The sequence below is a fragment of the Rhododendron vialii genome, chromosome 11a, assembly GCF_030253575.1.
Source record: "Rhododendron vialii isolate Sample 1 chromosome 11a, ASM3025357v1".
Taxonomy (NCBI): domain Eukaryota; kingdom Viridiplantae; phylum Streptophyta; class Magnoliopsida; order Ericales; family Ericaceae; genus Rhododendron; species Rhododendron vialii.
This window is the reverse complement of record NC_080567.1, coordinates 9,390,843-9,415,432: the sequence shown is the minus strand read 5'-3', so window position 1 is coordinate 9,415,432 and position 24,590 is coordinate 9,390,843. Positions and strand designations below refer to the sequence as shown.

Sequence of the window (24,590 nt, the reverse complement as noted above, 5' to 3'; positions counted from 1 at the left end):
TGCGACTAACAGTAACGGGATGAACATATCTACCAGATTATGGTAGTGCGCAGCAGCAGAAGCACGAATTTTCCAGTTTCTTCAGAGTTGATGAGCAGGGCAGTGCATAGCAAAGGGTGTAGTGCTTAACCTGAACAGGTTTTTGTTATTTTTTGTGCATTGGGGGGGGGGGGGGGGGGGGGGGGGGGGGGGGGGGGTGGTTCAATTGGGGCACAACTAGCGCCTCACTAATATCAAGGTGTGAACAGGGAGAGTACTCAGGGATTAGGAAAAGCATAGGTACAGTTTTGTGCAAGTTTTTTTGGGGAAAAACATTAGCTGTACTTTTTTGTTATTTTAATCACTCTGTGTCATATTAAGAGTTCAGCATAAATCTTTTTGTCATCTTTCAAATGGGGAAATTAACGATTTTCTTTTGTTATTTTTTAAAAAAATTTTGGCATTAAATTAAAGCACTGGTTGTGATTTTTAATATGGCACAGGAAAATTTTAAAAATTATGTAGGGAAGTAGCTAATTTGTTTGATTTGCGCAAAAGTAAAACGTGGACTTTGGTTTTTTTGTTACTCTTGGAGATAAAATTATAGGTGCAAGGATGAGGGAGGAAAAAGTAGCCTAATCGAAGTTAAATTAGTTTTATGTTACCTCTATTTTAAATTGAGAGCTCACTATTTTATTTTAAGTTATCATAAGACGACGGGTTTTTTTTTAAAAGAACGGGGAATATTTTTTAATGCTTTTGTAAAAGAATTTTTACAAATGAATATAAGTGTTATAACACAGGCCAAACATAAGGTAGTGGCATTACCCTTTCTGTTTCACGTTGTAACCCTCACTTTATTTTTTTTACTGTAATTTGAAGCAAAAGATTAACTATACTGATGCATAATTTTGCAGTTTTTTTTGCATTTTGCACTAAGAAGCTCAATCGGTGCTTCAATCTAACGTGGAGAATTTCGCAAAATTAAATTGCCAAATATGCAACAACAAAAAAATTCTGAAAAGTGGTGTGGTAATTTATGGTGAATTTTGCATATGGAATGGAGGGAATGAATCTTTTTGCAAGATAATTTAGCCTTGCATTTTATATGTTATTACGAAACATATTCAGAGATGTGATTTTGGCACTCTATTTTTAGCGAATGATACTTTACTTTTAATTTTGTGCTTTTCTGTAACTAACACACAAAGTAAAGTGTCAGTGACGAAAATTGGAGTGCCAAAATGAATTTTTTATATTAGTGATGGATGTACCACATGTTTAGATTAGTGGGGTAATGATGTGACCACTAAAACCATTAGTCAGACATGTCAACAAACATGGTAGACATTGATTAGCTATCTTTAATTGCATGAGTACGTATGGTAGAGCGTAGATTTGTTAGGCCTGCGGTAATGAGAACTGTAACAACTCCGATTTTTCGTTCAATAAAAATCTCGTTGTTATTTGAAATTTCTTAATTTCTCTTAATTACTCGTTGATTCTCTTATTTGATTTCCTTGTGGTTTGTATTTAAACAATCGATCGTCTTATCATCGTATTTCTCGACTAGAAACCCTAATCGCACTTTGGACCCTCAAGGATCGTTTCTTGACTTATATGTCCTACTTAGCAAGCCTAGTTAGCTTCTAACCGGCTTGATGGAGTAACCAAACTAGGAAGTCACCTAGTTACGTTTCCCTAACCGTAAATGGACCATTTTGCCCATCTTGAACCTATTGAACCTTTTGAACCCTAGACTAGAAATTGTTTAATTATTTTCTTTTATTGTTTTGGTTTTATTCTTTATCCATTGGACGATAAATGTTAGGGGAACTATTATCCATTGGATAAAAGAAACCCATTTCTTTATATTAAAAGGATTTTGAAAGATTTGAACAAGTACTTTGATCTTTTAAAGAAATGACATTTGAAAAGTACTTTTGATTATTTTTTCTAATAAAAGTACCCAAGTAACTATGAACCATTGGACAATAACCGTTAGGGTAATCTTTACCCATTGGACAAAAGCCTTTTCTTTATTTTATTTGGTAAGTACATATATATATATATATATATATATATATATATATATATATATATAAGCACATGTGTAATAAAAAGGACATGTAGTCTTTTCCAAAAATTTAGTTTAATATTTAAAGTACCCGTACCTTATTATCCTTTGGATAATAACCGTTAGGGATTTTATTATCCATTGGGTAATAGGCTCATCTTTCAAACAAAGTACTTAACCCATTAAAATAATATTTTGTTAAGATTCCCGGGAGTACAAAAGTACATTATTATATTAATTAAAGTACCCGTACCTTATTATCCTTTGGATAATAACCGTTAGGAGTTTTATTATCCATTGGGTAATAGGCTCATCTTTCAACCAAAGTACTTAACCCATTAAACTAATGTTTTGTTAAGATTTCCGGGAGTACAAAAGTACATTATTATATTAATTAAAGTACTCGTACCTTTTAATTGTTTATTGGGGAAATCTTGACCCTTTAAAGACTAAATTGCCCTTTTGTACAAAAAGTACCTATTGTTTATTTGTATTCTTGCATTGTAGTACATATATATACATATGTATATAGCTAGTACATGGGAGAGAGAGAGAGAGAGGAGAGAGGAGAGAGAGAGCCGTGAGGGAGAGAGAGAGGGGAGAGGCCGAGAGAGAAAAAGAGGGAGAGGGAGAGAGAGAGAAGGAAAGAAGAAGGAAGAAGAAGAAAGATTTGATGTGTACTTTGACATTAGTTTTCCAAAGTACTTCAAATCCTTGGTGATTTCTTTTCCTAGCCAAATCTTAACTCCATTGTCCTCCATTGTACAAACTTCAATTGTTTAAGCCATGAATCTTGTACCCATGTCTCCTCCTTTCCAACATATCTTCCAAAGATCAAATCCAAGGACCAAAGTAGCCATGCAAGCCTACCATTTAGCCATTGATCTTCCAACCAAGCCTTTACTTCACCCATCAAGCTTTCAATCAAGCTTGACAAGTGAAAGAAATCAAAGATGTAGAGAGAGAGAGAGAGATTCGGTTGAGAGAGGGAGAGGAGAAGCCTTTGCCTATAAATAGAAGCTCACTCCAAGCTTAAACTCACACCTTCAACCATTGCTCCAACTTCTCTCTAGAAATTCCAAAAGTTCTTGCTTTCAAAATTCTAGTTTTCTAGTGTTCTTGAGTGTTCTTGAGAGAAACCACCAAACCACCTCCCAAAACCACCGTTAGATCTTTTAAAGTAGCTTAGTTAGTTAGAAAGTTGTTTCTAGGAAGAGAAAAGATCAACTCTCTTCCTTTCGAAGCAAACCGACGCCGTTACGCCGCCGAAATCCAAAACCGTCGACCAAATCTTCTTAGCCGACTACTACCGCCAAGAAGCAAGGTAGAAATTCCTTATCCCTATTCCTAAGTATAACGTAGGATTTCTTATCTCTATACCTAAAGTGTAATGTAGGATCTCCTTAACTTCCATCCCAAGTAGTTATCCTTACTTACTTTCCCAAACATAGTCTTGTACAAAAAAATAAGTTCATTAGGGAGAAACTTTAAACATGTCATTTAAAGTAGATAATGTTATCTTTTGTTGGAAGTGTATGAAATGCATGATGGTTGTTATTAAGTGATTCAAGCATGTCAAGTAGTTTGAAATGTATGATCTTGTTAGATTGAATAATACAATGAATGATATCGTATGTGAAAAGTCCCACCGCGGAGTCTATGCATGAGAAACGAGACACGGAAATCAAGAAAGTAGAAACATGACACCTAGGTTGTGGTTTATGAAAAAGGCGTGTTTTGAAAAGTGTGAAATGTTTTGGAAACCGCAATGTGGCCGGACGTTGTAGCCCATTGTGTGGTGTGTGTTTTGTGTGCCAATGGGAGACCGGGACGGCGGAACCATTGTGAGGATACTCGGGAGTCCGGAACGGCGGAACCGAGGTTGGGTGTGTGCTTGGTTATCCGCGTTACGGAGCCAATGCAATGTGTGCCAATGGGAGCCCGGGATGGCGGAACCATTGTGAGGCGGGATGGCGGAACCATTGTGAGGATACTCGGGAGTCCGGAACGGCGGAACCGAGGTTGGGTGTGTTAAAAATTGAGTTTTTGAAAAAGTGATACGTTTATGAAATATGGAAAATGTCGACACGGTCTACGAGGAGTCACGTAGGAGAAACTCACAAATCTTGGACACCAACGTTGATGGTTTATCGTATACGAATGTGTTGTTGTTAGATGAGCATGCTATGTGGAAATCTTTGACTATATGTTGTATTGTTATAAGTTAAGGGTTAAAGGGTTTGGATTATTCTATTGAGCGTTTAAGCTCACGGTGTTGCCTTTTTGGTGACCCTGACTTATTATATTGGTGGCGACGCCGGTATAATACGTCAGACCTCATAGATGAACAGGGTGAACTTTACACCTTGGAGGCATTTGGAGCCGAAGAGCTAGCCCGGATGGAAGAACAAGCGGAGCAGTAGTTAGGAACCTTAGTTCCCTTCCGTTTGTAATAAAAGTACTTCTTTTAAGTTTTTGTAATAAAGAGCCAGACTCAGTTTATTTTCAATAAAATGTCTTCTTTAACGTACCCAAAATTCGGGGCGTTACAAGAACCAAACTATGTAATGTGCGCATTTACTTTGAGTTAGTTGGAGGGGAAAGGAAAGAAAATGTAGAAGCATCAATGGGAACGTATGAACACTTGCAAACCTAAGAGTGTAAAATGAGTCAAGCCAAATCAAGCTTTCACAAGTTTCAGTTTGGCTTGTTCATCTAATGAGTAAAAAAGTTGAGTTTAAGGTTGCCTTGAACACTGACGAATTGAGCCTCTAATGAGTCAAGTTTAGCCATTTATTAAATAGGGCTATTTAATCGAGTCAACTTTTTTTTAGCAAGCTGAGCTTTTGTTAAATGAACTAAGCTTCACTTAGGTTATTTAGCAAACAAGCCGAAGATCTGAGCTCAACTTTGATTAGTCTATTAAACGAGGCAAGGTTAGCTGAGCCAGACTGAGATGAGTTTGCAAGTTGCTTGGCTCATTTATAGCCTTGCTTCTAGCGGGAAAATGATAAGGGAAAATTGGTGCCCAAGTATATTACGGAGACAAACACGGAAGCATCGAAAAAAACTGTTGTGCGAGAATCACCCTGGCTATACACGATATTACACAGAAAAACAATTCAGTTAAACTTCAGATTGTTGGGTCACATCATACGAAAGCATAGCACGTGCTATGAGTTGCAGGTTTGCATACTATGAGTAGCACATATACATCGGAAACCACAGGAGTCTATTAGTTTGTATCTAGCAAAAGCACTCAAAAGGATGCAGAAACCTAGTGCTAGAAGGTTAGGGAAGTAGTAAGAGCACCCCATAAGGGCTATATTTACAAAACGGCAGCAGCCATTGTTCCAAAAGATCGAGTGGTATATACAGACTGAAAACCACATGGATCTATGAGTTCATATTTACACAAAGCACCCAAAAGCATGCAGAAACTTAGTTAGTGCTATAAGGCTAGGGAAGTATCAAGAGCAGTCCATGAGGTTTACGTTGACAAAACGCTACCAACCGTTGTTCCAAAAGAGTTACAGCAGCAGAACCAAGAAAGCAAGAGCTGATATGGTGAGGCTAAAACCAAGTGTAGATTTTTTCAATCTCATTATCTGTGTCAAAGACAATGACTTGAAATTCTGCATTTGGTAACATGATGATCAACAGATAGTCAAGCAGTGGCATGTTGAGAGCACTCCAGAACTGGTCAAATTCAGTAACATCTAGCTTGAGATCTTGAATTTTAATTTCCCAGGTACGATCAGCCATATGGATAACCATGTCCTCGAGATCGAAAGTGTGAAACACTTCATTAAGGCGAGCTTCGCATTCCTATATAATCAGAAGCAAGACAGTAAATATACATTATAAAATGAGCCATTTTCTCTCATCTCCATTATTATGCTGAAAGGAAGGAATAAGGAAAGCTCAGATACCCTAAATACCAGATGAAGCTTTTGCCCAAGAAGATACCAAAATCCAAATTTGAGCATAGCTTGCTGTTTGGCAATAGTAGAGGGCAAACAAGCAGTTTGCAAATTCACTATAGCACAGAAAGCAATAGGGGTAGGAAGATTGTGATGATTATATGCAATACAAAACAATAAAGCAAAGTGAGACTGTCACATTTTATTGCTTGAAGGAATGGGGCAAGAAGAGAATGCATTGTTATAAACCTGGAGGAACATGGAATTCCTGCCATTGTGGATTTGGGCCAGACCATGGGAAGACAAGTTCTCGGTCATTTTCATTAAAGATTGCAGTGTGGAAAATCCATTTACGCTCACAAGACATGATTACTTTGAACTCAGCGCAGAGCGCATGAACTTCACGGAAAGTATCCCACCCTTTGCGAAATTCAAAGTCAATAACCTCTACTGGCCAGGCTCTAAATCCATGCCTAAGCACAATCCATGTGCTCGCACCATCAGCAGGGAAGTAAGCACGAAGGCCTTTCGGCAGTTTCTGAAACCAAAATGAGAATTTTTTATTACGAAAACAATGGATTCCATGAAAAGGCATATGCGGGGAAAACAAAGGCAAACACACACCTGAGCAGAATCAGCTGGGACAACATAGTTTAAGTGCCATGCATTAGCGACACCTGCATTAGTATGTTATGAGAACACTAGACATAATAATTGGCAACGCATTGGAATAAAAGGGACCAAGTAAATGGAGAATATAGTAAATATCAGTAAGAATGGTACACAAGTAAACAAAGCATGGCTAGACCTTCTTCGCTGCACAAGAGGAATGAATGGTAGAGAAGACCATCCAACCATTGTGAAAAGATAGAGCTAAATCTCCACTGAGCAACACCACCCAAAGGTAGGATCTGATGGTATTCATCAAGAAAAGCACCAAAAGCTTTGTAGGTAATGCGATTTGTTGGACCACGAACTGCAAGTGCACAAGAAACCTTTTTGCCTGCAGCGGTCTGCAAGTAGAAGAGGGCTGCTCTTGGGGAGGTCGGCGATGGATTTTTTATGCGAGCCCAGCGCACAAATGGAGCACGAAGCACCATTTCAGCTAAACAACCAAAATTAGAAATGCATGATAGCAAAGTTAAGCAATTGTAGATTGACTGCGCAAAAGAAAAGAAACGGAAGCCAAATATCACAACACATTGATTTTAATTTGTTACTTTTATAATTTTTGATGTCAGGTTGTCTTGGCACCATGAGGAATATTTTTGCACATCAATGATTAACAAGGCTACAATTACCAAGTTCTCTGGGCAAATTTGTTGCTCCTTTGCACTTTTGGCAGGCAAGACTAATCACATGCATAACGCTTTTGAGCAAAACAAACCAAGAAAATGTTAAGTTCGTACACATGCAACAGTGGGATTTTTTCTTGAGCCGCAGGAAGCAGATATAAAGTGATGTATAGAGATATATACATTGAACAACAGCAAGAACACAAAAAGGAAAAGAACCAGTAAAACAGGGATCCACGGATGCCGCAAATGAAGGCCTGCTGGAAATAGATGCACTGTGAATGCAATAAATGCGATAGATATAACCGAGAGGGGACGAGAAAAGCAGCTTGAGTCACATAGCAGCAAGTGCCAAATTCCGGTTGTGACAGAGAGGACACAAAAACTCTCAAAGAAAACAGACCCAAAAAACCAGTATCAGCAACTGTAAGAGGTAACAGCGAAAAGGACTTCCAAAATTAATCAAGCACACGAAAAAATAAAACACCCCAAAACTAAGTCATAAACGGAACTGAATATTGCCGAGCATAACAGAACTTTGCAAAAAAAAAAACTATACGGGAATAAGCCAATGAAAATTATGCAACTAATGTTCTGCACATGTGGGCGATAGACAAAGAAGACGAAAAGAGAGCACGAAAGTATCGAAGATAAAACGAACAAAAGGCATGTACCATGTATGTGCGAGCCCGGGGGGGTGGGGGGTGGGGAGGGGGAAGGAAGAAGGCGAAGGAAATATGGGGAGTCGCCTTTTTTCGATGAAATCCACGGAAGAACCAGCGCAAGCTTGGAAGATGCAAACGGATGAACAAAAGTTATAGGGTACCAGTAATGCAGGCAGAAAGCACAGATAAATGAATGGATGAAATTCATCTCGAATCCCGCGAAGCAGCCAGATTATGCCAGGTCTGTACCACTATAGGCACGAAGGGAATTACGATTATGCCCACCAATAAATCTAAATGAATGAAACAAGCAAAATTGTCATTGGAGTTGATGAGCAGCAACGGAAAACAAAGGGAAAAAGTGCGAGGGTAATTTTTCGCATCAAAATACATGGGAATTTTACTATTCAGAAAACCTAAATTCACTGGTTTATGTACCTTTTATATTTTTTTTCAGCTAAAAGAATTGAAGGAGAAAATTTAAAATTTTGGTTGCTTTTCTGGTAGTTTCTTTAAGTTTCTAACAAATGCGAGTTAGGGCAACAAAATCAAGGAAAATTTACGAAAAACGGATGCTCTTATCTATTTTATAATGTTTAATATTAACACAAATGAACGGTATTTTTTAAATTAGATATATATGTAATCTATAATATTTTACGTGATTCTCTAATCTCTATCTTAATGAAGAAACTAAAATATGCAAAACAAAATTTATATTACTTGGAAAAAATATTATTATGGATCTAAAGAAACAGTTAATTTTCCCATTGGGGTAAAATAGTGAAAGTGTTAAGTATTATGACGCAGAGAGACCATTTTGAAAATATTTGAAGGAGAAAGAAGTTTAGCATTTTTGGCTTTTTGAAATCTTTGTGCGCGTATAATTTGAGACACATCTAAATATACGAAATAATATGGACAGTGAAAAAAATTTGCATATCTAAATTAATTTACCATCACTGAACAATAAACATATGGCTTGACAATGAAGTTAATTTATATACACTGAGAAACATAGATTTCAATCCTAGAGCATGATTTTTATTAGCCACTTAAGGTTTATATTTTGCATTTGGCTAATTTTTTTGGCCATTTATGTTTGTTCATTGGTAGAAGTTGTAAATAGCAATTCATTTTTTACAAAACTCTAATTGTAAGATAACCTTGAGAGGTAAATCTACTTTGACAAATAGAAACTCATATGTTGAAAAATTGACCACTACACGTTACAATTTTAGGAATATATGGAAATTATAGCAATTTTTTTCCAGAGGATGCATCTTTCAATACATTCTACACATGGATTTTATTCCACAGGTAAATGCAAACATGTAATAGAACATTGCAAAAAGACGCATAAAATATTATGTCCTTCGTTTTAAGTTAAGTGCCCACAATAATTTTGCATCCAATTCTAAATTGTTCATGTTCTCTAACATACATTGCTTATAATATGCAATGTTCAGATAAAGCAGAGGGTTTTTTTTTAATGTTACTCTTTGTTTTGCACAAAACAAATGATGTACAAAAAATATAAAGGAAAGCAGCATTAGCGGAAATACACATGGTAAAATCAATCTGCAACAATAATTATGTTACCTCATAATATGCACTTTTAAAGAAGTCAAGTAAAGAGATTTTTAGCATTTAAATTACCAGACGATTTTTTTTGGGGAAAACTAAGTGACCATTGCAAATAAAATGCTATACGTGCCGATACATTACTATATCAATTGTTGACATTCAACCATGCAATATAAGTAACAAAAATGACAAATAATTGCATCATGACATAACTGTCTTTCCACACGGTAGTGAGCTAAAACGAGGAAAAAATTAGCGACCATAAATTTGACAACCACCATTAATAACTTTATAGTCACAAAAAATTGCTTTCTTGCATGTGAATATAGGGAAGGCCAACACGGTAGACTGTTAAGAAATTCCCCTGGATAATCTATTTTCACACACATATGTGTGTGTGTATGTACTTTCTTATTAAAGCATATATACAGAATAAAGCGCACACAGCATACACAAACCTAGGCATACACATAGATACACATAGATACACAGAAACACACATGAATTTAGGCAGCTACACAGACATGCCAAAAATGCATATGGAAAGAAGCATTAATTTTTTGAACGCCAAACTGTGCCACCAAACACCTACATCTTTACCATACCAATACTTGCTTTGTTTAAACTGTACATATGTGCCCAGAAGACAACTAATTAGTAGCACTGTAATTTACGAAGTAAAGACACTGTTGTAAGTGGAGAAAACAACACAGCATGGCCAAACAGCACAAAAACCAAACACCAGAGGAAATAGTTTGCTACACACAGGCAGACAAGTCACCGAGCCCATCCAAAATATAAACACAAACAAAAGTTTCGTCGGGGACATCAATGCAACACCTTTCACATGGAAAATTACCCAAAACATGCACAGTGCATATAGTCTTCAATGGTTGCCTGGGTTGGCAAAGGCATTGTTTTAAATGTAAGCTCCCAAAATCTATCCAAATCATGCAATCACGAAAGCCAGTTGTATATTCTCTCAGTGTCTTCAGCCATAAGGAAGACAACAACTCGGAATTCCAGAGTAGGCAGCATGATAACCAGAAGATAAGAAAGGAAATCCAAGTCAATAGTAGCCAAGAAATAGGCAAACACTCCAGCATCAAGCCTCAGGTCATTGATGGGCACGCTCCACGCATGGTGAGACATTTTAATGACCATCTCTTCAAGACCAAATTCACAGAAGGTTTCCTTCAGCCGGAGCTCAAATTCCTACATGCGTGCGCGTGTGCATATTTAGGAAGGGGGAGGACGGGGGGGTTGGAGGGGGGGGTATGTGGGGAACCATAATTCAAATTACTTCAATAGATAACACAAAAAAAACAACTCCATGAGCGAATGAGCAGAATCAGAACTATAGAGGCATATACCGAACACAACTGGACAACCGGAAGATGGAGATGACCAAATTTTAGCACAGGCTGCTCATGTGAGATGGCAGAAGGTAAACAAGAAGTGTGCAGATCTGCTAAGACAAAACAGAAACAAGACAATAGCATGAACATACTTTGCCAAAAGGGTTAGCTGGAAAACAAAAAGAACTAACCAACACATAATTACTTTCCAAAACGCTAAATGATAAACCACAAATATGGGCGTATATGTACCTAAAGGCGGATGAAGCCTCCGATGGTGTGCATGTGCACCTGACCAATGGAAGCGTACCTCCACATCATTTTCATCCAGAATGATAGTGTGGAAAATCCATCTACGCTCACATGCAAAGATAACTTTGTACCCAGCTTTTAACTTATGGACATCACGGAATCTATCCCAGCCATCACAAAACTGTCGATCAACAACCTCAACTGGCCAAACCCTATATCCATGTGCAACCAAAATCCATTTGGTCGAACCATGAGGAAGGAAGTATTGCCACAGCGCCTGTGGCAATCGCTGCAAAAAAAAAATCCAACCCATGAGCAATCGCTAGAAAATACCACAAACACAAGACATCCCAAAAACAAACAATAGCAAGACAAACCTGCACAACATCAGCAGGACTGGCATGCACCAAATGCCAGCAACTACCTACACCTACATAAGAAAGCACATAAATCTAGTAACATGCAATAAAGGAATAGCAACAAAGAATGAACATGAAGGGCAAATGCGCAACAGGAGGTTCCAAAAAAAAAATGCACATTCAATCACCATTTCAATAAATCAAAGGAGGCACACACGCACCTTCCTCACTGCACTGCAAGAAGGAATAGTACATAATGCCATCCAGCCATGCAGCCAACTGAAACCTAAAATTCCATTCCAAACTGCGGCTCGAAGGCAACAAAGCATGGTATTCCTCAAGAAAACTATCCAAGGGTCTATATGTCATGTGATTTCCCTCACCAGGAATAGCAATAGCACAAACCACCCTTTCTCCCCGAGCAGTTTGCAAATAATAAACACCTGCCCTTGTGGAACCATTACCACCATGCCTAATTATGTCCCACTGAACAAACGGCGCATGCACGACCATCCTAACACAAAAATCCCAAATCTAAAATCAGTAAAAAATCAAAACTCCAAAAAGCGAAGCTAAAAGTCCAAACCAACACCATAACCCCTGCGGAACCATTACTACCATGGCTAGTCATGTCCCATCGAACAAACGGCACGTACACAACCATCCCAACATAAAATCCAAAATCCAAAATCAGGTAAACACAAAAACCCGAAAAAGGGAAGCTAAAAGTCCAAGCCAACAGCACAAAGTCACAAACAAATGCATTTTCCCAACCCATAACATACTGGCTTAATTTTTTTAGCGCAAGAGCACGCACAAAAGAGCACAAATTTAGTATACAAAAAATTTAGTAATGAACCCAGAAAATATAGAACGCTAAAAAAAATGTATCATTGATGCACCAGAACAACAACACAGGGATCACAACGGGGCTAGGCAACCTAAGCAGTGACCTACCGCAAGGAAAATTTGGGGAGAATTTATGCGATTCACCGTTACATATGTATGCACATTGTATACCCCAAAACATAAAATAACATATACAGAACAACAAACAAGCAAAGAATAACAAAACAAGGGCAACACTGCAGACCCAACCCAGCGATAAGTACCCAAACAACAAGACGACCCATGAAAAACCACAATGACGAAGCAAAGACTACAGGCACAAACCGAAGCCAAACCAACCCAACAAGCCCTACTGCACGCAACTACAGACCCAACCCAACGATAAGTACCCAAACAGCAAGACAACGCACCAAATACCGCAAGAACAAAGCAACAATCGTAAGCACAAATCGAAGGTAAATCCAACCTAGCAAGTAAATCCCACGGGATACAACACAAGCACTCGCAAAAAGCAAATCGACGAAACACGCACGACCCATAAAACAAACCAGGCCTGAAAACCTAAGCTCCTACCCTAGGCCGGAGAGACCACAGAGCACAAAGAAGAGGAATGAAAAAGAAAATGAAAATAACAAAACCCAATCTGGGCAGTTACCTCTCGCCCAGCAACAGAAACGCAACCGGCCGCACACAGTCCAAGAAGAAATCGGCCCAGAACTCCCCCCCTCTCCCTCTCTTTCTCTCTCTCTCTCTCTCTCTCCCCCTAGCTGTTGCACGAAAAGCAGACAAAGAAGAAAGGAAGGAAAAACAGGGGGAAGAAAAGAGGAGCGGGGGAAAGCGAGGGATGTGGAAGAAGGAGAGCCGCGTATCTGCGTGAGAAGGGAAAAGTCGCAAATAGCCTCAAACCCACAATGGCAGAGGATTCAATTGGAGGGGTAAATGTGTCCGAAATTGAAATTTGGCCATCCGAAAATCTGGCTCTTTTTATATATAATACTAGGTCCAGCCTCGTGCTAGGCACGAGAATCATGCCCATTGAAGAGGGTGTTTTTTGCCCATGGCAAGAATTGAGCATGAATTGAATTCAGAATTTGGTTTGTGTAATTGCGTTATATGGTGGGAAGCGGTTGGGTGCGACTATGAACTTGCGTAGAGATGCAGTTGAGACCATATTTGGAAAAAATGGAAAAGGAGGTTTGATTTTGAATTAAAAAGTTTCTTAGGATCAGCAAATCTGGAAAAAGCATAGATGAAAGAAAGTAGAACAAGACCATGCGAAATCTACACATATAGCATCAAAATTGTAATAATTCTGCTTTTCAATAAGAGGAATGCAGAAGTTCTGTTTTTGAAGAATTATGGAGTTAATAATCAGCTTTCGAACAAGAGGAATGGTAGTTGAGAGTGTGTCTTCCCCATGGCAAGGAAAGCAGTTGTTTGCCATATAAATGGGTAGATTACGAATGCCTTTCTATTTTAGAAAGTGTAAGGAACTGAGCAATAGGGAAAAGCAGTTGGACAAGAATTAACAGAAATGCAACACATGACGCAATTCTAATGTCTATCTGGTACTATTTATAATGCCCAGGAAAATCAACCATCACCTGAAAATCTAGTTTCTTCATTTCAGAATAGTAGTAGGTAGAATAAGCATAACATTGGAACCTTGCAAAAATTCCAAAAGATTGAAAAGCTGCATATTAACATAGGCATAAACAGATGCGAAGGCACAAATTGTTACTCTAGAGGGGAGGTGTGCGCTAAAGGCTGGAGAAAAGTTGGGGCAAAATATCTATGTTGCCACAAATGACATAACACATTGCTAAGGAAGCACCGTAGAACTTGACTAAAACCATGGATAAAGCCTTTCACTGTCATTGTGTGCATGGAAGACAATGACTATAAATTGTGTTGTCGGTAGCATGGTAATCAGTAAGTAATCAAAAGGTTCCAGATCAAGGGTAGCAACGAACTTGTTAAATGGCTTGGCACTAAGCTCGCGGTCTTGGATTGGTATAGTCCAGGTACGATTAGCAATTTTAATGACCATTTCCTGAAGCAGAAGTAAAGGTGAAAGCATGTTGAAGTTGAGTTTGAAATTCCTGCATCAAATATAACATTACTGGCTATAAGTTGGTGTGTCTTTCAAATTAAAGAGGAATTAAAAAAGACAAATCTAAATGCAGAGAATAGATTGCTATACATTCTTCAGTTCCATAGGCCGCAGATGGAAATAACCAAATTTCAGCACAGCTGGTTGAGCCCTGAGTGTGGAAAGCAAACAAGCAGTCTCTAAATTAACTATAATAAAGCAATGAACAATTGAGAGGCATTAATCTAATATTGTGATGTGTAGAATGGTTAAATGAAAGCAGAAGGAAAATATTTCTTGATGTTTAATTGTTGCTACTTAAAAGGCAGCCACATTTACCTGCAGGAGGATGCACATCTTGCCCCTAATCATTTGGATGAGACGATTCAAAGACAAGTTCCTTATCATGTCTATCAAACATGTACATCTACGCTCACAAGCTAAAGTAAGCTTATAGTCTATTCCAAGACCATGTGCTAAATGAAAAATGTCCCAACCATTACGAAACTCGTGGTTAACAACTTCCACTGGCCAAACTTGTGATCCATGCTTTAGCAAAATCCAAGTGCTTAGGCCATAAACACTGAAGTATTGATGGAGCAGGCGCGGCAACCTCTGACGGTGAGAGGAAAAATGGCAAAAGCAATACTTTGTACGTGAGGATGTGCGTAAAATAGAATCTAAGAAAAAGCAGCAAGGAGAGGTGAACATTAGACCTCAGTAACACCAAAGAGTGAAATTTTCTTCACATGCCAGCAGTTGTTGATACCTGTGATTTAATATTGCAGGAGCTAATGTGCAGTAAAAATGTAGAATTTTAATGAAAGCAATTGTCGAAAAAGTGGATGGCTGTATACTTAATATTGTGATGTAATAAATCAAATAATATCTGTTAATCTTGTGACACCTTCAGTGCTGTGCCAGACAAATGAACAGATGATATTGTCTAACCATGCATGCAACTCAAAGCTAGAACTCCACACAGAAACATGGCCCAATTGTAGTATATTTCGATATTGTCATACAAAACCATCGCATTGCTGGTAAACGGATTGATCTCCCTGAGCGCGGGTTGCCATTGCAGCAATTATGTGTTGGCCTTTTAGTAGTTTCTAAACGGTAGAGAGTTGGTGTCTCGGAATCTGGCCATGGGTTATGCATAGGAGCCTAGCATTTGAATGAAACATTGACAACCATTTCTGTATGCAACTTGTTTTCCTAAATGTACCTATCAAATATGTTTTGACATGAAAACAAAATGGAACGATAGAGTACAAAATGAGGTTACATCAGTATTGAAAACTTTATTCAATTCGGTAACATACTGCTAATGCATGAATCATGAGTAATTTATAGGTAAAAAAAAAAAAAATGAATTAAAAGCACTAATTTTGGAAAAACTCACGTTAGGGCAAGATTTGGGTTGGCTGAAATTTATGAAGAAAAATAAAGGGTCTGGCATCGAAATGGCATTGGAAAGAATAAGAGTAATTTCTCAAGATAGACCAAAACCATACTAAATGGATTCACAAATGGAGTTCGAATAAATTCTATGTACGCATTTTTATGATTGTCTAATTCATTCGCGAAAATTGGTTTTGTAACTGAGCGTGCATAGAACATTTACAAATGCAGATGCAATAGATCTGCATGAATAAAGAAACTATTTACAAATTGCTGCAAGAATCTGTGGTTTCTAGGATTACCCATTCTAGGGTAACAAGTAGATCTGAAAACCCATTTTTCCTAATTGAAACCAGATTACTAAGCTATAGGCAGACAAAAACGACGAATAATGACTATTGAAAGTGGAGGAAGAAACGAAGTAAGGAGGCAAGGAAGGAATAGTTACCTAGCCTCATGAACCGCAGGAAATGAAGAAAACGCAAGAAAGTCTTGAAAATCAGCATAAGGTGTTGGTCTTGGAAAAGAGCAAAAGCAACTGAAATCCACAAAGCCAAATGGCATCTAAACAAATCTTAATGTTATTATTGCTCATCAATTATCTAAACTGGGCTCCAACACCATTCAACACCAGCACACATGCCTTTATGTTCTGTTTTTGGCAGGGGAAAAAAAAGAACCCATAGACAATTGCTATATCTGCTAAACGTCAAGCTTCATTCCAATTTTCCAATTAACCATACCAACTCAAATTTATATATCATGGCTTCATTCCGATTTTCCAATTAACCATACCAACTCTAAATTTATATATCATGGCCAAAAAGATGGGTCTTCTCAATGCCTTTCGGACGTACCACCATTATGAGCAAAAGACCAAAAGTGAAATAATCAATGACAAACACACTAATCAGCAAATTGACGACCAAACCCAAAACCCACAACCCTTATGAGCAAATGACCAACAAATCGATGGCCAAACCCAAAATCCTAACATAGGTTCACATGCCCAGGTCAAACCCAAAATCAACAACCCAAAACCCTAACATAGCTTGACATGCACAGAGCACACACAGGGGCCAAACCAAAACAGACAATAAAGACCCACCCAAAGGGCGGTAATGCACTGAGCGTACGGGCAAAACGACAACATCAACAAATCAACTGAACACGGAAGGAAACCCCCCCCCCCCCCCCCCCCCCCCCCCCCCCCCAAAAAAAAAAAAAAAAGAGAAAAAAAAAAGCAAAATGGGGGAAGAGATAGAGAGAGAAACACCTGATGGTGATGCCGTTGATGGAGAAGAAAGGCGGTGTGGTGGTGTGGTGCAGTGGTGGTGGACTGGAGGGGCAGAGAGGGAGTGAACAGAGAGAGGGAGGCGAGAGAGAGGTGTTGTGAGGGGAGATGAGTACAACACACATTAACCGGGAGAAGAAAAAAAAAAGGATTGGCATGCCTTGGGCAATCCGTAAAATGGGCAAAATTAAAGGGCAAATTGGTCCCAAATTGGAAAATGGCACATCGAAACTCTCCTCCTTTTTATTTAACGCTCTTGGATATATAGCACAGTCTGTACAGTCACACAAAACAAGAAATAAAATGCTCATGATTGTAAAATGGTAAATGCACATTTGAACTGAAATATAATATATATATATATATATATATATATATATATATATATAATGTATTGGCAAAATATCAATTCAAGATTTAAAAGATTCAAAAGGGAAGCCAACAACCACGCCTAATGCCAGAATCCTTCCATGTCCTTTAAAATCCCTTCGCATGCACTTCTCTTGCTATCCCTATTACGTGTCTGCAATGAAACAGAGGAACTGATAAAGGTTACTCTGAAAACAAGTTGGGCATTATTAGCTAACAACAATAAAAGAAACTCTGACACTACTTAAAAGAGGAGAAGACTACTTAAAAAGCGGGAAAGTTCATGAGAAGCCAAGGAGTAGTGATTCAAATAGAACAACCTTATATGAATAAATCTGTGGAAAAAATTGCATACCTGACTCAAAAATTCCCACCAATGTGACACATGATTCAATCACAAGTACACAACACATATATAGATAACATACATAATTATAGCGTAAGAAGCCAGCAGCAGAATATACATAATTAGATAACATACAACACATAAATAGATAAAATACATAATTATGCAATAGCATGAAAAGATAGCAAAATAGCAGACTCATGATCAGCATTTTGAATGTATCTTACCAGCAGCAGCAGATTAGTAAATGAATTCCGAATTAGGAAGCCTCGAAACAATGCTGCAGCATATAGTGACAGTTGATGGAAAGGCTGGAATCTTTGCCATGCCATTCGTTCCCTCCCCACAGGTTTAGTCAATCCCGAATCAAAGCAGCGAACTCGATGGTTCCAGCTGCAACATCAAAATATTTTCAGCAGTAAGTTTGTGTTGCAAAAACTGGTTGCAATAAGATCCCTCATATGCAGTAGTGAGCAATAAAGTGCACAAGTAACAATAGAGAAACAAATGTACCTTCCAGGCACGAAGACTGTCTAATGGCCGAAGACACCCCAAAGAACACGAGACACAACAGCAAGACAAATGAACAAACAGGAAAATCCTCCAACACAACAGCCAAAACAAACAGGAAAAAAAAGACACCCAAAAAGAACAGGAAAACCCTAGACATAAAAGCCAAAACCCGACTAATAGCCAATGTTAAATGGCCTGTACTTTAAAGCAAGTAAAAATGTAAAAGCTAGAATAAAGAGCACTTCTATATTTGGAAAAGGGTTAAAGAATGACCATGCAGGACCCATAGGCAGTTCTCTTTATTAACTTCAGCACACATAATTGGTCCAAAATAGGCAAATACTTGCATAAGCTGCTGGAGACAAAACAGATCAGAACAATCCACGCTACCAGGAGAAGGAAGAGGACAACAGAACCCGTAAATTCAAGGAAAAGCTAATGCAAAAGAAGCGATACACAAACTCTCGAGTCTCGACTATAAACCTAATAAAGAACAAAACGCATAAACCTAAAGAAGCAACATAAAATTAATCAAGTCCCCAACCCAAACACGAAGCAAAAAAAACACATTACATGCACTAAATGGAAACAGGGAATCCATAGCAAAAAACCAGCAAAGTGGTCAGAATAGTTACAACGAACCCACTTTACTACATCGCCGCCACCCGTCAATCACAGATGCCGTGGAATACATCGGGCCAGCCCAGACCCAAATCCGTCGGCGGCCACCTCAGTTCCTCCCGTTGCTTTACGATCTTAACGCCGAATCCAAAACCCACGACCCAAAACCACAAACAACAATAAACAAGACAAATGCACCCACCACACACACAACCACCAACACACCGACACTCCAGGGAAAAACAACCACATCGAGAAATCGAGGGAAGCCGGAAACAAAGCGCCTCTAAAAAAAAAATCAGAGGAGAAAAACCCCTAAACCAGAGATCCGAGAGCACTCACCTCCCACCGGACGAGACGACGACACAGATGGAAGTAGAACCGGAACCGGGAGAAAACACCAGAAGAAAGCGAGTAGAAACCTCTTGGTTGCACAGTACCAACCCCCAGCGCTTCAAGGAAGACAGGAGAGGATCGACGCACGAAATCGATCACGAATCCCGCGGAATACCTCTCGACGGCAAGCGGCAGAGCAGAGGAACGGAAGGTACCCCCAAACTCCTCTCTCTCTCTCGCTGTTTTCTCTGAACCAGAGAAAAAGAAAAAGAAAACGAAGCAAAGGACACAGGGAGACGTGGCGCAATCACGTTCACGTTTTTTGGCCCAGGCTGGAAAATGACAAAACCACCCCGGGCAGACCACGCGGCCAGAAACATGTAGGGGACATAATTGGAAAAATCGTGCCAAATCATACCCTGGGCAATCTGTAAAATGGTGGAAATTAAAGGGCAAATTGGTCCCAAATTGAAAGTTGTCCACCGAAAGCCTCCCCTTATTATTCACGGTAGGAGATAGGAGATATATATATATATATATATATATATATATATATATATATATATATATATATAAATAACGGTTGGATAAGCATCTCTATGTAAGGGACTTCTGATTAATTGTTTTATATTTTTTAAATAACTCATATATTGATTAAGGTGCTGAGATTAGGCATTTATATAACACTCATGAGCCAAAAATAAAACAGAAATGATATAGGTACCGACGGCCGAGGAGGGATTTCGTACTGACCGGCCGCGCCGGGCCGTCTCCGGCCACCGGACAGCCGATCCGAGCCATCAAAAAATTCTAAAAAAAAAAACCGAGGGGCCCATTACGGGAATCAACGGCATCCGAGGTGTGTAGAGTGCTTGATCCGAGCACCCCTTTTGTGTATATACCTGTATATACACAAAAAAGAGGGTCTAACTCTGAGTTTGAGTCCCAGTCATCTGAGTCTTCTGAGTCTGTTGAGTCAGAGTTGGTGCCTCTGGGCCCCGCTCCTCATGGTCTGTACTTTGAATTTGAGTCTACCCGTGTGTATGGTGCCCTGAGGCCTCTGTTAATGATGGAATAGACAAATCTGATTCCGCCTACTTCCCTAATTTTGAAATAAATTGTGTCGACCCTGATGACGAAGAGATCGATTTCGATAGGGACATTCCTAAAGAGATCCGATCCCTAGTTGAAAGGGAAGACGAAAGGCACGCTCAGCCTATAAAAAAAGAAGTTGTCATAATAAATTTGAGAAATGAAGGGAATCCCCGAATGATTCAGATCGGTTCCGTGCTGTCTGCGGAAGAGCGTCAAGCTCTCATAAGTTTGCTAAAAGAATTCGAGGATGTTTTCGCATGGTCACATGCTGATATGCCCGGAATCAATCCCGAAATTGTGGAACACCGGATCGCCCTTTATCCTGATGCAAAACCCGTAAAACAGAAACTAATACGCATGAGACCTGATTGGGTGCTTAAGACAAAGGAAGAAGTCACTAAACAAATCGATGCAGGGTTTCTAATGGTAACCGAATATCCACAATGGGTCGCAAATATTGTTCCCATCCCTAAAAAGGATGGCAGGATTAGGGTCTGAGCTGATTTCAAGGATCTCAACAAAGTAAGTCCAAAAGATGACTTTCCCTTGGCTCACATCGATGTGCTAGTTGACAACACTACTGGGCATGCTTTACTTTCCTTCATGGATGGCTTTTTAGGATACAACCAGATCCTAATGGCCCCAAAAGATCTAGAGAAAACCACGTTTGTCACTAAATAGGGAACTTTTTGCTATTGGGTAATGCTTTTCGGATTAAAGAATGCAGGATCTACTTACCAGTGGGCCGCCACGACCTTGTTGCATGAGATGATCCACAAAGAAGTGGAAGTCTATGTTGATGACATGATTGTCAAAGCCAAGGAACGAGAAGGGCACCTGCTTGCACTCAAGAAGTTCTTCAAAAGGATCAGGAAGTATAAGATGCGCCTTAATCCAGCAAAATGCACGTTCGGGGTCACAACTGGAAAAATGCTCGGATTCATGATTACCACTCGTGGTATTGAAGTTGACCCGTCAAAAATCAAGGCCATTCTAGAAACGGAACTGCCACGGTCAGAGAAGGATGTGAGGAGTTTTCTCGGCAAGGTACAGCTTATTAGTCGATTCATTACCAATCTAACTTCGACTTGTGAACCAATCTTCCGTTTGCTCAAGAAGGGTGTGCCGTTCAAATGGGACGATAAGTGCCAAACAGCTTTTGAAGCAATCCGAGCTTATCTACGGAGTCCGCCAGTGTTGACACCCCCTGTGTTGGGAAAACCTTTGATCCTATACCTATCAGTCACTCCGTCCTCCATGGGGTGTATGTTGGCACAGGAAGGAGACGATGGGGTTGAAAGGGCTGTCTACTATCTGAGCAAAAAAATGGTGGGATGCGAAGAGCGTTATACTCCGCTGGAGAAAACATGCTGGGCACTCGTTTGGGCTTCTAAAAAGTTGAGACATTATATGCTAGCCTACCCAGTAAGGTTGATTTCTCGAATGGACCCTCTCAAGTACTTGTTTGAGAAACCAGCTCTCACCGGGAGGATGGCACGATGGTTACTAATGCTAGCAGAATTCGAATTAATATATGTTACCGGGAAATCTGTAAAGGGGAGCGCTGTTGCTGAATTCCTGGCCGACTGCCCAGTCAAGGGAGGTGAAGATGTTGAGTTTCAGTTTCCCGATGAAGATGTAATGACTCTGGCTGAGGATGTTTGGAGGTTATACTTCCATGGTGCTGCAAATTAGAAGGGGTTTGGAATTGGTGTACTATTAATAGCACCCGACGGGTCTCACATCCCACTCGCCTTCAACCTAAACTTTGAGGTTACCAATAATCAAGCGTAATATGAGGCTTGCATTGTGGGAATGGAAGTAGCAATTGAGATCGGCATAGAGAAATTGGAAGTGGTGGGAGATTCTAACTTGTTAGTGTCACAGGCCAACGGGGACTGGAAAGTCAAGGAGGAAAAACTGAAGCCATACCATCAGGACCTCGAAGATCTCATCCCCCATTTCAATAAGGTGACTTTCACTCATGTGCCGAGACTCAAAAATCGATTCGCAGATGCCTTGGCGACCTTAGCATCTATGGTCGAACTCCCTCTCGGTGTGAAGCTAAGGCCGATTGTGATCGAACAAAGAGATACGCCGGTATATCAACATGTCATGACTATTGACGAGCCCGATGATGGTCACCCCTGGTATTACGACATTTGGAGGTTCGTGGAAAAAGGAGAATACCCCATTGAAGCAAGTAAGAAAGACAAGATTGCCCTCCGAAGGATGGCGGCTCAATACATCATCTGCGGAGGAAATTTGTATCGAAGGTCACATTGTGGCATGCACAAATTATGTGTCTATGGTGCAGAAGTAAGAAGGGTGATGGAAGAGATTCAAGAAGGTGTGTGCGGCCCTCACATGAACGGCATGATGCTTGCTAAGAAGATCCTTAGACAGAATGTGTGGAATACGTGCGGTGTTGCCACAAGTGCCAGGTCCATGCCAACCTCACGCATGTCCCGCCCTCCGAACTGCATCAAATGACCTCACCGTGGCCTTTCTTAGTATGGGGAATCGACGTCACCGAAAGAATTGTACCAGCTGCGTCCAATGGCCATAAATTCATTTTAGTAGACATTGATTACTTCATGAAATGGGTGGAAGTTGGTTCTTACGCCACTCTAACTACAGTTCAGCTCGCACACTTTATCAAACAAAACGTCATCTATCGGTATGGAGTTCCTCAGGCGTTCGTATCTGACAATGGGGTTCATTTCAAGGGAAGAGCCAGGGAAGTCTTGAATGAGTTCCAAGTTCAAGTACACAAGTCAACCACCTATTGGCTGCAGACCAACGGGGCCGTGGAAGCAACCAATAAGACAATCAAAGCTATTTTGGAAAAGACCATTCAATCCACAAGAGATTGGCATGAGCAATTACCGCTAGCATTATGGGGATATCGCACATCCATACGTACACCAATGGGGGTAACTCTTTACTCTCTAGTTTATGGTATGGAGGCTGTAGTTCCCATTGAGTTGGAAGTTCCATCTCTTCAGACTATGATCGAGTGTGAGGTCCAGGAGGCAAAATGGTTGAGCAATCGATTTGAAGAGCTCATGTTGTTTGGTGAGCGTCGGTTAAGGACTCTCTATCATATTTAGGGGTATTAGAGAAGGATTGCTTGTGTGTTCAATAAGAAAGTAAGGCCTAAGGACTTAGCAGAAGGCGACATGGTCTTAAAGGAAATCCGGGCCCCAGTCTATGATCCACGCGGGGAGTTCTGACCAAAGTGGTCTGGGCCGTACATCATCAAGACCATCCTATCCGGAGGAGCTACGCAACTCATTGACTTGGACGGAAATGAATTTTCAACTTTGGTCAACCTGGATCAACTTAAGCGCTATTATCCCTGAGAAAAGCTCGCTGGGCTGAAAACTGCAAGGGCGGGCAGACCCAGGCAAAAGTTAGAGCAAAAGCCTGCTAGGATGAAAACCCGCAAGGGCGTCCTAGGCAAAAATTAAGGCATGCAATAAATGAGCTCGCTAGACTGAAAATCCGAAAGGGGGGTACTAGGCAAAATTTAGAGCGCAAAAGGAGAGTGTCAAAAATCAGAGCGAACCTTAACCTGAACTACGTTATGACCCGATTCCTTTACCATAAGGATACGTAGGCAGCCTTACTCTAAGGCCTGGTCATGATCAATCAAAATAAAAATTTAGGTTGCAAGAATTCAAAGCATTGAATCAAGAAAGGGGAAACCCTCCACGACTCATTTTATTATGATAACTGCTTATAGTGCATAAGGCTGAGCATGACTTTTGAAAATAAAAGAGCAACATAATGAAAACAGGGTCCACAATTTATTCCGTAATTAGGGTAGTAGGATTGAGTTAGTTTCCTTGGGCCCCAGCCCTCGCGGCAATATCCCTCTTAAGCCATTTCCGACAGCTCCTACGAACCATCACGGATGGGTAAGGATGTGCATCAGTCACTTCACGAGTTCTCCAAAGCCGCTGATAGTTGCAAAGAATGGAGTGGAGAAATAAGGGCAAAACAACATCGACCATGACCTCTGCAGGGGCCTCCTGTCTAAGGCCAAGCTGACGCTGAATCCGGTATGGGATATAGAAAGTAAAGGCCTCCAAACCAGCAAGGACGACCCACTAGGGGCCCATGAAGTGCACAGTCATAGGAGGGCAATCTAGCCATGAACGCCTCCACGAA

The 24,590-nt window shown here is 40.0% G+C and overlaps 3 protein-coding genes and 1 long non-coding RNA gene across 5 annotated transcripts; 1 reads left to right on the top strand and 3 right to left on the bottom strand.

Annotated features, from left to right (window-relative positions):
- Positions 1 to 5,323: 5,323 nt before the first annotated feature.
- Positions 5,324 to 7,943, bottom strand: LOC131307591 (uncharacterized). The gene is made up of 5 exons (XM_058334194.1): positions 6,788 to 7,943; positions 6,604 to 6,656; positions 6,229 to 6,517; positions 5,998 to 6,095; positions 5,324 to 5,884 (listed from the first exon to the last, which is right to left on the bottom strand). The coding sequence occupies exons 1-5, from the start codon at positions 7,077 to 7,079 to the stop codon at positions 5,630 to 5,632; spliced, it is 987 nt and encodes a 328-aa protein (XP_058190177.1). The 5' UTR covers positions 7,080 to 7,943; the 3' UTR covers positions 5,324 to 5,629.
- A 2,164-nt stretch (positions 7,944 to 10,107) lies between these two features.
- On the bottom strand, positions 10,108 to 13,031 carry LOC131307590 (uncharacterized). 2 transcript variants are annotated; one of them, XM_058334192.1, is made up of 5 exons: positions 11,717 to 13,031; positions 11,514 to 11,566; positions 11,137 to 11,425; positions 10,900 to 10,997; positions 10,108 to 10,741 (listed from the first exon to the last, which is right to left on the bottom strand). In XM_058334192.1, the coding sequence occupies exons 1-5, from the start codon at positions 12,006 to 12,008 to the stop codon at positions 10,484 to 10,486; spliced, it is 990 nt and encodes a 329-aa protein (XP_058190175.1). In that variant the 5' UTR covers positions 12,009 to 13,031; the 3' UTR covers positions 10,108 to 10,483. The 2 variants fall into 2 exon arrangements, with proteins under 2 accessions (XP_058190175.1, XP_058190176.1); XM_058334193.1 differs by having other exon boundaries at positions 10,900 to 10,994; positions 11,717 to 13,029.
- Positions 13,032 to 14,094: 1,063 nt separating this feature from the next.
- On the bottom strand, positions 14,095 to 14,826 carry LOC131307589 (uncharacterized). Its single transcript, XR_009194168.1, has 3 exons — positions 14,776 to 14,826; positions 14,548 to 14,645; positions 14,095 to 14,446 (listed from the first exon to the last, which is right to left on the bottom strand). It is a non-coding gene; the product is annotated as an uncharacterized LOC131307589 (long non-coding RNA).
- A 7,403-nt stretch (positions 14,827 to 22,229) lies between these two features.
- On the top strand, positions 22,230 to 22,907 carry LOC131306840 (uncharacterized). Its single transcript, XM_058333269.1, has one exon. The coding sequence runs from the start codon at positions 22,230 to 22,232 to the stop codon at positions 22,905 to 22,907; it is 678 nt and encodes a 225-aa protein (XP_058189252.1).
- Positions 22,908 to 24,590: the final 1,683 nt, after the last annotated feature.

Bases quoted from the DNA above. Each gene is read 5' to 3' on its own strand.
- LOC131307591 (XM_058334194.1), bottom strand. From the start codon at position 7,079: ATGGTGCTTCGTGCTCCATTTGTGCGCTGGGCTCGCATAAAAAATCCA. The intron at 6,518-6,603 runs GTGTGTGTTTGC...TTTTGGTTTCAG, and splicing joins TCCCAGCTGATTCTGCTCAG to AAACTGCCGAAAGGCCTTCG. The intron at 5,885-5,997 runs GTATTTAGGGTA...CTGATTATATAG, and splicing joins TTGGGCAAAAGCTTCATCTG to GAATGCGAAGCTCGCCTTAA.
- LOC131307590 (XM_058334192.1), bottom strand. From the start codon at position 12,008: ATGGTCGTGCATGCGCCGTTTGTTCAGTGGGACATAATTAGGCATGGT. The intron at 10,998-11,136 runs GTACATATACGC...GTTTTGTCTTAG, and splicing joins GAGGCTTCATCCGCCTTTAG to CAGATCTGCACACTTCTTGT. The intron at 10,742-10,899 runs GTATATGCCTCT...GCACGCATGTAG, and splicing joins CGGTTGTCCAGTTGTGTTCG to GAATTTGAGCTCCGGCTGAA.
- LOC131306840 (XM_058333269.1), top strand. From the start codon at position 22,230: ATGGAAGTAGCAATTGAGATCGGCATAGAGAAATTGGAAGTGGTGGGA.